We start from the raw sequence: 16,712 nt of genomic DNA on the forward strand, positions 1-16,712 counted from the left end.
ATTAAATTTCATAGCTAATTTAATAAAGAATAAAATATTATGTATCAAATTTAAATAAATTATTAATGATTTTATTATATATGATGGCTTTAAATTGATATATCTTGTCAATTATTCTTTATATGAATCATGTCATTTGTAAAAAATGAAGCTTAAAAAAGCTTCAAAACCATATTCTTCAATTGTTCTACAAAGGACCTTATTTAAACTTTATAAAAAAAATAAAGTATTTACTTTCATCAAATGTTATACTATATATTTGATGATGCTTTTAGACTACTTTGTAATGGCTTATATATTAAGTCTACTATTTTAAGTAAGATTTTGTTTCTAAATATAATTATTTTAATATTTTAGATTTTTATGCAATTAATTATGCCTTAATATTCTTTCTAATGTTATATAATTGATAATATTTTGTACATTATTATATTAAAATACTATTACTTGATAAAAATGTTAATGAAGATTGAAGCCAATTAAAGAATACTCATATATAAGTTTAATGGTCTTCTTTTCTTAAGCATTAAAAGCTAATACATCAAATTTAGTTAACATGTTTATATTCTATTTTATATTATTATATTATGCAAATCCTTGCTAAGAAATGCATCTGTCAAGGATATAAACCTCAAAGAATTAAAATATCAATACACTCTTGTGTCACTTGAAAAGACTAGAAAATCACTTAAAGGTGCTATAGTATTAAATTAGAATGGCTATTGCCAGAGATAAGAAGACTAAAAAGTCTTGAAACAAGACTAAGGACTAGAAAGACATTAAAAAGAGTGAAGAAGGCTTCATTCTTGCCTCTGTATATACTCTTAACTATGAGCTATGTGGTGATGTCCTATAAGACCTCGAAAACATGTTGACTTTGCAAGATACATATCTTAACTTGTAAGGCAAGTTTTTTATGTGTATACTACATAACTAGCTTCTTCCACAAGCTATCAATATGTGGTAAATATGTTGATGAAGTTTCTAACCTACCAATCAACTACAAACATATGTAACATTAATGCAATGTCTTTGAAGCTTCTACAAAGCTTCTCTAAAAAATATTATGAAATAAATCTATTTTTTTCTATTTCTACTTAATCATATAGAAAAATATTAGAATAAATATATATGTCTTTGGTATTACTCTTTTCTTCTAGGAACAAGTTTTCCAAAGAGCGGTCATCATATGTTGAAGATATCCAAGATACAATAAATTATCTTTGCCACATACTTTGATCTTTATTCTCTTTGAAGATGGTTAATAGGTCTTCTTAGCCATCAATAGTATTCTATATTACAATAAGAAGATCACCCTATTATTTGATCGTTGTTGAGGTCTTTATAACTTTCTTCAAATAAAATATTTGAAATATTATCAAGAGTTGTTTTTACCTCTAATAAAATCACCAAGTATTAGAAGTCTCTTCTAAGCTTGTGATACCAAATACATTATATCTTGCCATTTATTTGAAAAACGACATGTGACTTTTGAAGATCTTTATCTTAATTACGTCATCTTGAATGTTATGATAATTACAATGTTTCATGTAATAAGTAAAAAAGTGATAGCTCTTGAGTTGAATTTGTTGGTTATTGGTTCTTCATCTCCTTAACATCATAAATACACAAAAGTTACAAACAAGAATAGAAGGTAGAATGCTATCTTTTCTAGATCTTGTTTCTTTTATAGCAAAGATTTGCTATATTTCATCATGGTTTTGATGGATGTTATTGATAAAAAGCCTCAATATTATTTATTACATTTGCAATTTTTTTACTGATTCCCATGTACATTAATTAATATCATATCTATGCCATTGAACAAGATATTTTGATCTATTTTAGTACTACCTTAAATCTAAGATTTTTTTTTTTTTTTTTTTTTTTTTTTTTTTTTTTAATCTTAAACTCTTGATTATTATCCACTTTTATAAGAAGAAGTGGCATTTGTCTTCTTCTTGAGATTTTCATTGTCTTATATGGCTTAAGAAGAAACATATGGAATAAACAATGAATCTTTATAGATTACGATAGATATAATCAATAAATATTATAATTGACTTCTTCAAAAATAAGAAAAGATCAAAGCTTATAATAATCTAACTTGTCACAAGGACAAGTAGTCTTGACATTGTGATAAAGTAATTATACCTTGTCATACACAATGAATTGTGGTTATTCCTTGCGATAGACATATATATTGATCTTTTGTTGTTCTTGAGTTTCTTTTAATTGTGCCTTCATTGTTGCATATAGCTATGTCAAATAATTTGCCAAATCTTCTACCATAAGTTTATTAATATTTGAAAAGTCAAAAGTATCAAATCATAGATGATAACCATAATTGATAAAAAAAGGTATTTTTTGAGTAAAAGAATATATCAAATTATTGTATACAAACTTTATTAATGGTAAAAGAATTATCCAATCATCTTGATGATAATTAATGGTGTATATTAAATACTACTTTAAAACTTAATTCACCCATTCCATTTGTCCTAAATCCAAAATCCTAAATCCTAAATCTGGTCTCTTTCAATGAAGAATGTCTTTGAAAAATTGATACAATATATAATTGGTGCAAAAATAAATACTATCTTCAAAGCTTCAAAAGATGCTTCAGTTTCTTTGCTCCATTCAAATTTTTGTTTACAAGTCAAGTGTATAAGAAGGGCCACAACTTGAAAAAAGTTCTTGATAAAGATTTGATAATAAATGGATTTTTTAAAAAATATTGCACATCTTTGATTGTTTTTGGAATCTTCTAATCTATAATAGTTTGAATCTATTTAGGATCTATGATAAGACCATTGTTTGAAATGATGTATCATAAGAAATCAATTTGAGTAGTATAAAATATACACTTTTCTATCTTAGCATGTAATCTTATATCTTTTAGTTTTTGTAATATACGACAAATATAAAGTTTATGTTCTTCTATTTTCTTAGAATAGATCAAGTTATTGTTTAAATAACAGACAACAAAATTGTCAAGAAATTTACAAAAAATATTATTCATGCTACTTTTCTTCACAAATAAGATAGGAGCCCCAACTAGAGATTTAGAATGGCATGTGAAGTTCTCAGCCAAATTCTCATCAATGTATTCTTTGAGTGTAAGGAACTCGTTTTGTAAGAGACTATAGATTGGTTCAAATGGTGGTTGAATTTCTTTTCAAAGATTGATGGAAAATCTTAAATATAATGTTTTGAACAAATATTTATATTTTTTTAGAAAGAAATCTTAATAATTCTATTATTGGCTTAGAATACTATTTAAAATCTTTTTTCTATCAACAATATGTATAGTGTATATAACAAAAATTGATCTTTCTTTTGCAACATGTGTGAAAGTTCTTGTACCTATCAATAATGGTTTAGATGTATCAATCTTATAGATTTTTGCTTTTCTAGCAAAATATTAGGCTAATCTATGGAAAAAATTAAGATTATAAGAATTCTAATCTATTTAAAGGTTATACCTTTCTAATCACAATAATCCTAAAATAATTAATTAAAAAGAGATCTAATCACATTAAATATTGTTAATCTATTATCACAACTAGTTACTACTTCTATAGGAATAGTTTCATATTTAATATCTCAAGATAATAATGAACAACCATCTATTACTTCTACATGCATAAATTTTATTTTTTTAATTAGGAATATATCATGTTTTTTAGGAAAGTCTTTGTCTATAAAATAGGTTGAGGGTCTTGAATCCAACAAGGCTAAGGCTTTGTAATTTTTTGTCTTAAATAAATTTCTATTGTAAAATAAGGTGAGGGGTTTGAAGAGAAAATAGTACCTTTACTAGGAATTACATTAGATTCTAGTTGCATGGTGCCTATTGTAATTAAAGAAACTCATTTTCTGATATATTGTCTTCTTTAGTAACCATGCTTTTTATTTTGTGATTGTATTGCTTCTTTGGACAATATTGAGTAGTGTACTTGGATTTTTTACAATATACATACAAACCTTCTTCACAACAATAAGTCTTTTCTTGCTTAGTAAAAAATTTAAAACATACCATATCAATTTGCATTGATTCTTGCTTTGATGAATTAATTTTTGAAAACTTAAGAATTGTCATCATTACTTGACTAATTCTTCTTCAACCAAATCTTTGTTTTTAATGCCTTTCAAATAATCAATTATTGTACCCAACAACTTTAACAATAGATTATTCTAAAGATTTTACTTTTGATATTGTTAATAATAAATCTTTAATATTTTCCTTTAATCCATATTAAAATTGATTGATAAGGGCTTTGTCATTTCAATCCACCTTATAAGCATGGTTTTGGAATTTAGTAGCATATATGGTGGCTAATTGTGATCCTTAATATAAATATAAGAGCTTGATCATTGCTACTTTTTTTCAATCACTTCCTTTGGATGTGGCTACAAATAATTCTAGGAATGAATTCAAATCATAAAAGCATTATGAATATTTTTTTATCAAAAATATAAATCAAGAGAAAGCACTTCTAAATAAAAGTGCACCTATGAATCCAACTTGAATAAATCCATTGGAATATTAGAAGGGATGTAACTTTGAGTAGAACTTAACTTACAAAAATCCTTAGAATTTTGTTCTTGTTCCATCAAACTTCTCAGATATATTAATCCTTGTCTTTATTATACTTATAGAAGTAAAACTTCATGGATTTGGTTGTGAAGTCAATCTACTTGCTTCTTTCAATTGTACAACTTCTTGACACAAATTGTGAACTTCTTCCACAAGCAAACAGTTAGTATTTCTTTCATTGGTGTTAGTGATGCGTGAAATTTCCATTGTAAAAGTGTTGACAAATTTGTGAAGATTTGCAATAGTTGTAAATCTATTCTTACTTCTACCAAGTGTAACTTCTATAATTTTTCTTTCCATTTCAAATGATTTGACAAATCCACAAGTTAAATTAAAAGAAGATAATTTGCAACCTCTAATAAAAATTTCTACAAAGAGGGATAATTCACTCTTTTTAAGAAAAAAAATCAATATTAGAAAAATAAATAGTTTGTTTAAAGGTGGATAATTTGCAAACTTCAAATACAACAATAGAAGTGAGCTAATCTACTTACTTCTAAAACAAGACAAGAACAATGAGTTAGAACCCTTGTCAAATTATGAAGGATATGAACCTCAAAAAATTAAAATGTCAATACACTCTTATGTCACTTGAAAAGACTAAAAAATCACTCAAAGATAATATAATATTAAATTAGAATGGCTATTGTCAAAGACAAGAAGACTAAAAAGTCTTGAAATAAGACTAAGGACTAGAAAGGCATTGACAAGAATAAAGAAGGATCAAAATCAGAGCTTGAAGCATAAAATTGTACCTATATGGCAACTTTGAAGTTCTTTTGGAGATTAAAGAATGGAATTTGAAAGAGGACTTAAGGAGAGATTTTTAAGCATTGGTTTCATGTCATTTGAATCAATATTGAACTTATGAGAGATTTTTAAAGTTAGTAATGTTCTCAGTTGGTTTAGATTTGGAGAAATAAAAATATGTTTATAAATTTGATGGTTTCTTAAGTTCTATGATGTAAGTATAGGTGAATTTTGGATAGTGTATTGGTGTGTTAGTTGTAAATGTATATAATTTTTTTGAATTCAATCAAATAGTTAGATTGAAGTATGTGAGGATTTTAGTGGATTAAAGTCTCAAAAATTGGAGTTTGAGGATCAAAGAGTATTTCTGAAATCTTTAGCAATCTATCGATTGGATTGAAGTGATTTTTTTTTTTTTTTTTTTTTTTTTTTTTTTATAGATAATATATTCAATTTTTAAAGTTTAAGTGAAATTTGAGAATAATTCAATAGTTCAAGAAGGAAATATTGGTACTTGGAGTTTGGCATTATGGTTGGAGTAGAAGGCTATCCAAGACTTGATTGAATTATCTTGCATTTTTCTCAATTAGTAAGTGCAACTGATTTCATCTTTCTTATGCTTATTTTCAACTAAGATATTAAGAAGTTGGCAAATTTTCAATTGATATCAATAGTTTGATCATTAGTTGTTGAGATTCTATTTTGTTATAGGATTTGGTTTAGAGTTTGTTTACGATTTGGTTAGGGCTTAGGATTTGGTCTAGGATTTAGTTAGAATTAAGATTTGATCTAGAGTTTGGTTAAGATTAGGATTTCCTTAAGGTTTGGTTTAGAACTTAACTAGGGTTTAATTAAGATTTAGGATTTTATTAGGATTTCATTAGGATTTGATATAGGATTTGATTAAGATTAAATTAAAGTTTTAATTAGGACTTGATCTAGAATTGATTAAGATTCAATTAAGATTTCTATTTTTAGTATTTAAAAATATTATTTAATATTTCTTTAAGTACTATTTCTAATATTTATTTAAGATTATTGTTATTTATTTAAAGATTTATTTTTCATATTTCTTTAAAAATTCTTGTTATTTTTTATTATTGAGATTAGGTTAGGAATTCTTTATATTTCTTTTATAACTTTTTTAAATTTATTTTAAATTGGTCAAAGTTTGATCAAGATTATTAAGATCTACTTAAAATTATTTAAGATTTTATTATACTTAATAGAATTTTTCTTGCATTTCTACTTACTTTCCACAGTTAGGTGCCTAGTGTATTCTCAAGCAAGAACACACGTAATACAATAATGTGGGAATGTCTTATAAGACCTCCAAAATGTATTGACTTTGTAAGATACATATCTTAATTTGCAAGACAAGTTTTCTATATATGCACCATATAGTTAGTTTGTTCTGCAAGCCACCAACACATGGTTAACTTGTTAATCGAATTTCTAACCTACAAATCAAATATAAACACATGTAAAATTAATGCAGTGTCTATAAAGCTTCTAAGAAGCTTTTCTAGAAAATATTATGAAATAAATCTACTCTTACCTACTTCTATTTAATTATATAGGAAAACATTAGAATAAATATATATGTCTTTAATAACAACAAATATTTAGTTCTAGAAGATAAATTGGAAATTCCAACAATAAGGTCCTAATAACTTTAATAGAATTCTAAATAAATTCCATTAAACCTTAATAATCTTAAGTAAAATATTAATCAAATCCAAAAAAAGCCCTAAAGAAACTATAAAAGAAACATATAAAAATCTTAAATAAATCTTAATGAAATATTTAAAAAATAAATCTAAAAAAATAACTAAAAAATACTAAAAATATTAAAAATAGAAATCTTAAGTAAATCTTAAATAAATTTTAATCAAATCCTATTAAAGTCCTTATGAAACCTTAAGCAATTCTTATGTAAATCCTAATTGAATTCTAATAAAATCCTAATGAAACCTACATAAGACTTTAAGTAATATTATAATTTTTTTACTTATTATCTAATCAAAAACATAAGTTTTCAATGGTTTTTTTACTTGAAAAAATAAAAATAAAAATGAAAAATAAAAATAAAAGCTTTATAAGTCTACAAATAAATTTTGTTTCATAACTTCAACTAAGATACTTTAAAATAATACAAAACATTAGTTATATTCCAAAATTTTATTTTTATAGATATATTAGAATTCTTGCATCTTCAATCATCTATAATAATTCTCAATGTTTGTAACTACATCTAAATTGTAACAAATCTTTACTCTGACATTAGTTTTATGTACAAAGCACACATCAAAACTAGACCAATTTTTGTATTAATATAACAAATTCTGTTTGATGTTATTAATAAAATTTATCTTTTATATTCTTTTGCTCAAATTTTTCATGCCAATTATATCAATTGAGATATGATAATTCAAGAATCTTGATGTTTCATTATATTGCATTCAATGCATGATTGCCAATTTATACAAAACACATGCAACTTGTAAAGATGGCCGCAAAAAGTTGTCAATCACCTAATCTTTTGTCAATAACTCATTGCATCCTTTGCCACTTCATTTCCCTTTTTATAATTCTTGCTTCAATGTTTCTCTGTTAAAAATCCCAAAACTTCTAATCTCTAGCCTTTTCCTATTTTGGACTTTCAAAAACCATGGTTTCTGCTCATGGCAGCTGCAACATGGAAACTAGTGAACTAAAACTGAACCAAATTCATCCACAACGAAAGGACTCCTCTCATCACGGAAACAGAGATTACAAAGCCCCCCCTTATTTTTTTCTTTTTCAGAACAAGTAGTCCCCACACCAAAACAGGCTGAGTTCGGCAGATGCACAGTCCCACAAGCACACCGACACCGCCCTTCACATGCATGCTTTTCTTCACGCTTGTTCTCTCCATTATTCCAAACTCCAGCTCCCCAGTCCCACAACACTCAACATCCTCATCTCACTCACTCTCCACCCAAACCATGCGCTGGGCACACACACGGGCGCATCAACGAGTCGCACTCCTGAGTTGGTTCGGATGCGGGAACACTGAATCCTGTACGAGGAATCAATCAAAGCAACCACAATCAGCAGCTAACACACGAAATGTGGTACCAAAATTCAAATCATGAGGATCTAACAAGATACGATTCAATGTGCTGGCTTACATTGAGAATCTGGGATTCGGAGGATGTCCAGCAGCGGAGCGATCGTCACTGGGTCTCGCAGGCCTGCATCAATGTCCCACTCTAAGGACAAGGCGCCGGACGAAGCACACAACATATTCCTCATCGCTATGGAGTGCGGCTATCAAAGCAATCCAAGCATCTCCGTCTCCTTCTCGAACTTCATCTTCTCTTTCTGGCTTCTGCCTCCTGACCTCGATCCTTTCTGTCTTTGTTTCGTTTAGTCAACAGCTGCACTCCATCGCGATGAGGAACACGGTGCGTGCTTCGTCCGGCACCTGGTCCCGAGAGTGGGATATTGATGCAGGCCTTCGAGACCCTGTGACGATCGCTCCGCCGCTGCACTTCCCCCCAATCCCAGATCCTCAATGTAAGCCACCACATTCACTTGTATCTTGTTAGATCCTCATGACTTGGGTTTTGGTAACACATTTCGTGTGTTAGCTGCTGAATGCGGTTGCTTGGATGGATTCCTCGCACAGGATTCACTGTTCCAGCATCCGAACCAACCCACCGAGCGCTTTGGTTCCCTCGGCGCATGGTTTCCATCGACCCATCGGCGAGCCTTTCCGTGCTGCGAGCTTGATTTCTCTGACGGTCCTTTTCTTTCCGTGTTCCTAGTAATTACATGCTGCACTGTGTTTTGGGTTGTCTTGTCAGGTTGTAGTGTGGTGCTTTTACTTACCCGAGTGCAAGTCACCAAACCTGATCGGAGGGGTCAAGAGGTGTTTTCTGACCTCCGCATGTTCACAAGCATCGCTTCACGTCGTGATGTGAATTTGGCTGATCGGTCAAATTTGTAAATTGACCAGGAAATCTGGTCGTGGTTCGGACTGTTGTGCTTACACTTCTGCTTGTATTTGAGATTGCGAGTCGTTCCGAACTCAATTCAGTCTCGCCGTCGGTTTATTTGGCTTGACGGCTCCCTTTCTCCGACCTCTCACTGTCGTCTGCTAATGCTGATGCATTCATCTCCACCTTGGCTCGGTGTCGCGCCTGCTGTTTCGCCGCTAGATGAGATTCAAGCACTGCAAAATACTACCTGCATGCATCATGGTCTCCTCTACAGCCTTTTTCCCACCCCGCTTAAAAGTTGCATCAGGCTCTTGTACCGCAAGTCTGTGACCCCTTCCACGAGTTTGCATGCAGTTGCTCGCTGTGAGTTGTGAGAGCTGCGACGCAAATCCGTGTTTAAAGTGGGTTCATGTTGGCGGAAGGTAACGACTGCAAATTGTCAGCCCGTGGAGCGCGCAGCAGATGCTGTCCAAGGGTGTACGAGTCTTGTGAATATCGCGCGCTTCCGTGGATCACAACATACGTCGTAGGTCGAACTGAATGTGTGTGTTTGCATGAGCATAGAGTGCACTGCATTTGGTAGTCCCGGTGGTGATGTGCACTGGTTGGAAGGGGCATGAATGTTTTAGAAGAGATTCATCGAAGTCATGACTCAATTTGTTTTCCTGCAGCAGTCGATGTGGAATGCGAGGTTTGGATAGAGAGTGAGTGAGATGAGGATGTTGAGTGCTGTGGAACTGGGGAGCTGGTGTGTGAAACAATGGAGAGAGCAAGTGTGAAGAAAAGCATGCATGTAAAGGGCGGTGTCGGTATGCTTGTGGGATTGTGCATCTGCCGAACTCAGCCTGTTTTTGTGTGGGGATCACTTGTTTAGAAATAAAATAAAAAAAAATGAAAATTTTACTTGTAATGTCAATTTTCGTCATGAGAGAGGTCCTTTTGTTGTGGCTGAATCTGGTTCAGTTTTTGTTGCACTAGTGTTCATGTTTGAATTTATTTTATATTTATTTTCTTCAGTTAAGCTAAAATGGCATAATGCTAGAAATTAGAAGTTTTGGAATATTTCCCAAAGAAATATTGAAGCAAGTGTATTACAAAGAGAGATGAAGTATAAAGGATTGAATGAGCTTTCATAATAGAAGATAAGGGATTTTACAACTTTTCATGGCTATTTGTGAAAGTTGCATGAGTTCTATGTAAATTCAGAATCAACAGCAACAAATGAAGAATAATCAAACATCAAGATCTTCACTTGGAAATGATGTTTTCCATTGTTTTCAATAATAAATTAATGTATGCAAAGATGTATGTATATATATAGAATAGATTTTTATGTAAGTAAAATCTATTATATGATCTGAGGCAAACAAGCCCTGTAGATGGATGGCTTCACCACTGTTATTCAGCTACAAGAGAAACGTTCTATACCACATATTTCATGGGACGTTAAGCATGATAGAAAGGAACTAAAACAATGTCGTCAAAACGTCCCAATTGCGTACTTTATCCAGCCTGACTAATTACAATGGAGGTATTGGTAGCGACAAGCTCTAAGAATGTTGACAAATGGCTAGATTCATTGAAGGTGAGAACGTGTGACAATCCGGTTGCATGGTGTCGCAGTTTCGTTTACAATGTATATAACGCATCGAGCGTGCATCATGCTATATATCATGAACTGAAGACGATTCAGCCACACAAAGAGGTGATTCTGGTGAAGGACTTGTGATCATTTTATAACTGTGACAAAGGCGTTTCCTCTTTGACAAATTCTAGCCACTTCAAATTTGCAATGGGTTTTGAAGTGGTCCCAGTGCTTGAATTTTCTGCAATATCATCTGGTGGTTGTTTCCATTTTGGATGCTCATTCTGAAGCGTTATTGCCCTCTCCTCAGCTTCTCTGAAAACTCTCTGGAAATTCATTAACAGGGCAATTAGTTTGTCAGGATCTGATGGGTACCAAAGAGTTTTGAATTTGGTCTATCGTTGTAACAGCGAGAGCTTCGCTAACACCAACACGATATGAGCGAAGACGATTACATGGAAGTGGATTAAAATAAGGGGAGAGACTTTTACCTGCTTATCGCGAAGCATAAGCCCGGGCTCACTTTCGAGGAGAGCAGTACTGTTGATACCAACAAATTGAGATATATGATTAAAGGTTTCGCTAAAATTTACAAAGGATCGCAGATATTGAAATTTAAAGTACATGAACGTCGTTTTAAAGTAAAGAGTTGTCATCCCAACAGAATCTGGAATATAAGTCACGAAGTAAAAAATTCCATCATGTAATTCCTAATGTTGTGTAACCACACTACCCACCGAAAGAAACTTGTCTACACAAAGTGAGATATATAAGAATGGACGTGCCTGAAGGAAAATTTGTCTGGAATAGGACAATTCACCACAATCATTTTTATTTGCTCTCCAATTTCAAACACGTTCGATATTTTATCAATCCGTGCATTTGAGATGTTACTTATATGTATCATTCCCCTGCACTCAATAGAACAGTGCAAGCCATAATTATGTGCCTCCAATAAGATGTGCATTAGAATGATAAGCACATGACTCACATTCTACCCCGAGAAGTAATAGAGCATCCATGAGCTCTCATCTCACGAAAAAAATCGAAAGATGGACATGGCTTACCATATAGTGCCCGTTTCATTGACCTTCACGAGAGCACCATATGGGTACAGTTGGGCTACAATGCCATCGTGAAGGGACCCAACCTGGAGTCTCCGTTTGATCTGCAATTACAAAGTTCAATTCGTCACGTGTAAAAAAAGGAGCAGCTGGATGAACTGCACAACGAGCGAGACAAATAACAAACTGTCCTCATCCAAAAACCCTAACACTTGTAGGCGCTCAAAGGTTCCCGCTAGCATCAGCCAGAGCTCAGGTGGAGGTGAAACATTACGCATCAATCATCAATCTCAGTCAGCTTTTGAAGCAAGATGTACAAATAAGCGACCCTCACGAGATTAATAATAATAATAATAATAAGCATATGTCGCTAATTGAGTCCCTTTACAAGAAGCTTTGGCAACTGCTAAACATAGCCAATACCCAACCTTCCAGGCATTCTAATCTATCTCTTCCTGAGCAGTACAAGAGCAAACTAATGCCCAAATAATCTAATTGAGTCCGACTAAATACTCGGATGAACCTTAATGTTAAAGGGTTATCCAGGTGGCAGTAGTCAGAGTAAGTTAGAGAATTCAAAAACAAAAACATACGAATGAGACGGAAATCGACTCACCCAAGCGATTTTCTCACTCAGAACAAGATTTCCTTCGATTTCCTTTGCAAAAGCAATTGACACCCATAAGGTACTGCCCACCTGCCACGATCACAACATAGGAACTTAAAATGCTTGCACCCAATCACATAGAAAAACATTTGTCGTAAAACAGCACTTTTAAAAAGTAAAAGGCTAAAAGAAGAAGAAGAAAAGAAGACAGAAAGTTCATGACTTAACGGTTAGGGAAGTCTTACACCCACTTACATATGGTTCGTAATTTTCGCCCTTTGAAATATCAGGCTGATTAACTAGTTCAGCATGAGGCAAAAATGCACGTAGTCCCTGGATTCAGAAGCAAGCATTTGAGCCCACTAATTTGCTCTTGCATTCCGAATATCAAGAGAATAGAATCATAGCAAAGTGATGCGATGAGGAAAACATTAAAACTCATATAAGTGCTTCATTAAAAACGGCGCATTACGCAAATACTCCGATCAAGTCTTTGAATTCCCAAAAATTATTTATAAATTACAGGAGGATAAACTGTGGCGCACCTCGACTCTAGCCAAGAGTCCCGCTTTATTGAATCCAGTAATCGTAATTTCGAAAGGTTCATCCTCTTCTTTGATCTGTTCACCTCCAATGTAACAGCAACACATTGTTTTACGCAAAGAAAGAATATCCATTCCGAAACGAAAGACATTGCAAAGGGCTCGTGGTGTGAAAAGAAGGCAAACGGATAATCCACCTGCATGATTCGGTTCCATTCAATGCGTTGAGCAGCTTTGCGGGCGGACAAAAGAGCCCTGCCACTCGTTGTGATCCCCACCACCTCCATATCAAGCACGGTTCCAATATCAACAAGAAGTGGGGACTCAGGGGCTTCATATGTGAAGACCTCCTCATCATACAAAACATGGGTGTGACCATTGGGGGGTAAACCGGCACCGCCTCCTTCACCAGCGTCGTCAGCAAGGATCCAACTGGTTTGATCAATTTGAAATTTGTCGAGCGGAAGTATCTCTTGCACATGCATCTGTCCGAGCTTAGCAGCCCCGATATCCATATCTAGTTTCGCATAGTTACCAGATACAACCACCCCAGTTACGCGATGACCGCATATAGGGACGTAATACTCAACGTCAGTCAAGCTTACTTGAGAATCCGATGCCCTACTAAGTGTCTCGTCAACCTCTTCAGACAGATTTTGCTTCTGCATCTTTCTTTTCCCTCTGGAATCACTCTTTGTAATCACATCTCCTTCAATTATCTTGCTAAAGTGATGTTCCCCAAAAGAGTAGCTCTCTTCTAGAACGTGTCCATTCGCATGGCCGTTCAAGCGACTCGCACTTGAATCTACAAAGATTCTGTTGACAGAAGTGTGCTCCCCATCCCTTATTTCTCTCGACTTTGGATACGCGCTGTTTGATGCTGCGCCATCGCCGTGAACCAAATCTAAGTCTACGCCACCACTTCGAACATCCTGAGAACTATCCCGAGAGTCCGTATACTCAGCAAACCACTTTGATGTTCGCGCCTTGTGGAGTCTAAACTTCGGTCTACTAACCGTCAATCCCCTACGACTAAACCTTTTGGACGGCTGGTGAAATAGGAGTGCACCAGGAGCTTGCAATGCTCTGGAAGGGGTAATTCCGCCGCGAGGGCAGAAGACAAGGCCCTGCCGCTGCTGGATGCAAACTCGGCCCGACATTTGAATTTCTTGTAAACTAGACTCAGGTTCCGGTGCAGAGAAATATCTGCTCAAGGTGACCCACAGATTCTAAGAAGCACGACTCGCACATCCTTGTTGCAGCCACAGCGACAATCTGCACCGAAAATCAAGGTGGACATGAAAACCTCGACCCAGCCGAACACTTCGTAAATTGCTAGAAACCACAACCCAAACTTCAAAACCAGACGAAATTCAAGGAATTGCAACAAATCTGCTCTAAAGCTAGAAGCACGACTAATCGTTACTATATAAAACAGACACCAGGCCAGAACTCGTGCCGGAAGAGGTCATAAATTCACTGTAGCAGAAAACTAAAAATGCTACGAACTCCTAGAGCGAAAGAAAACTTGAAATGCCCTGCAAGTATTCATCTGCCGGCTACTACGACTGTATTCATTCCTAGTCATGCAAATTACCAACAGCAGGTTGACAAGGCAGGACCATTTACAGGCTACTGGGTGCCGTGTGCGTGCCCTTCAGTCGAAACGTGACAACCAGATGAAAGGCAGGGTTTAGGGTTTTAGGTCTGAAGGGAAAACCTTTGATCTATGGCACAGTCAAGACTTCTTACTCTCCGCGAACTTCTAAATTGTTATTCTATATTCAGACGGTTTTGTACATTCCAAGATAGGCTTAAATTAGTGAACAGAACGTTGATCTATAAATCTGTTAAACAGTAGAATGTGGGTATCTACGATATGGACTTATTTTTCCCGAAGTGAGACTTTTGCCATGCAGATGTGCGAGTTGAGCACAGATTGTGAGAATGTCAAGAGCAGTGAGGTACTGGCGACACAGTGCGAATCAAAGAGAAAAGAAGGAGCTGCATTGAATTTGTGCATTGCCACCGAATGCAACATCATTTGTACACATTGAGACATCTTTTGCGTACCAAACATTGACATAGTAGCATTTTAAGATCCCTTGACAAGCAGTGGGACGTTTGAGATTGCGGAGAAGCTGTCATTTACCTCTGAGGAAGCGTTCGGTCAAAGTCTGGACCGTGTCCATCTCTGTGGTGATCATTCACTGCGCTTGAGTATCTGCACTCACTCAGCTGAGTTGCTCCAGAAGTCATTGTAGAATTTCCTTTAATCGTGCAAATCACCCAGGTGTAGTTGCTTCTGAGAGTTAAGAGAAATTAGGGCTTTAGGATGCAAGGTTCAGGGCGTGGGACCTTGTAGCAGAATTGTGAGCAGCGAGTATGGGCACATTATCAGATTCACAGTTTCGATAGGATGACGTACTCAATAATAACCTTACGTTCAGAAATTTGGCCCATAATTCGTATGTGATCGACTGGGGAGACGGCGTTTTAGCCTAGGGCAAACTGGTGCATGTGGAATAAGTTAAATGTGATTTTTCTCAGCTAGGTTCTCTCTGTTCCAATGTTTTTAGCTCATTGCAGCCGAACCCATCGCTGTCGCACAATGAGGCTGCACAGAGGCTCGATATTTTTTTGGTGCGGCTGCCACCCATTCCGATGATGAAACTGAGGCTAGGAGCCCGCAAACCATGAGGTGCAAAGGTGAGCTGAGGACATCTCTAAGCCCTCTCTGCTGAAAGTCTCGGACCTCGCATCTTTAGTTCGGCGGCAACTAGGGCTGCTGCCGAGGGGGATGAGCATGATCCCATGCTCAGAATGCTTATGGTAAGTGGTGCAGCCGGTGCACTAGTTACCGAAGTGGCGAAGGTGGAGAAAAACCTCCTTCGACTTGAAGCTAGAGTGATTCGACTCTAGCTCCAACATCGAGATGAACAAAGAGGTTTGCACAACCATCGACCTGACCCTGAATGAGGCCTAGGAGCTGGTGAGGAAGCGTCGGTTGTGTTGAAATCAGAAGTGGAAAATGATAAGGTAGAAAAATCTTCGAAAATCTGAAAGTCGTTGAAGCGCCTGCTTCGATGGATTGTGGGCTACTCCTCCGTTGTAGTCCACAATCCAACAATGCAGGCGCTTCCACGAATTTCAAGATACTTGTAACTGCTACTTAATTTCTCAAGTTGGTGTATAGAATTGGACTCAAAACCACACTGTGAGTGCATATTAAATGAAGCAACGAACAACATTCTCTCTTACTGTAACAGTTCAGACCTTGTTTCTGGTGAGTGCACTAGTACTGGAAGACTATCAGTACATACATGAGTAATGCAAATTGTGCCACTGAGGTCCTTTTTTACGTGATCTCGAATAGCTACCTGCTCAGAATGGGTTTTGGGTCTCGTCCTCAAAGTGGGGAGCTCTCGAACCCCCATAACCTGTGGCCCAGGTTTTCCAGTGTAAACACGCCCTAACAGCGCGCTGGAAGTTTTTCATGGAATACTTAACCATGTGATCCGGCATCCTTACAGCGTCTCAATTTAGTCTCCCTCGCCCTCCAGATCGGAAGCTCAAAG

General features: G+C 35.1%; 1 protein-coding gene across 4 annotated transcripts; it reads right to left on the reverse strand.

Moving 5' to 3' along the window:
• Positions 1-10,632: 10,632 nt before the first annotated feature.
• On the reverse strand, positions 10,633-14,877 carry LOC112295184 (protein PIGMENT DEFECTIVE 338, chloroplastic). Of its 4 annotated transcripts, none has more exons than XM_024546417.3 (9): positions 14,757-14,877; positions 13,332-14,409; positions 13,138-13,212; positions 12,848-12,925; positions 12,602-12,682; positions 11,989-12,089; positions 11,707-11,832; positions 11,413-11,461; positions 10,633-11,247 (listed from the first exon to the last, which is right to left on the reverse strand). In XM_024546417.3, exons 2-9 carry the CDS (start codon positions 14,292-14,294, stop codon positions 11,071-11,073), a joined length of 1,650 nt encoding a protein of 549 aa, XP_024402185.1. In that variant the 5' UTR covers positions 14,295-14,409; positions 14,757-14,877; the 3' UTR covers positions 10,633-11,070. The 4 variants fall into 4 exon arrangements, with proteins under 4 accessions (XP_024402185.1, XP_024402187.1, XP_024402186.1 ...); XM_024546419.3 differs by having other exon boundaries at positions 14,764-14,853; XM_024546418.3 differs by having other exon boundaries at positions 14,732-14,820.
• Positions 14,878-16,712: the final 1,835 nt, after the last annotated feature.

The sequence above is a fragment of the Physcomitrium patens genome, chromosome 18 (genome assembly GCF_059467195.1).
Source record: "Physcomitrium patens ecotype Gransden chromosome 18, ASM5946719v1, whole genome shotgun sequence".
NCBI lineage: Eukaryota > Viridiplantae > Streptophyta > Bryopsida > Funariales > Funariaceae > Physcomitrium > Physcomitrium patens.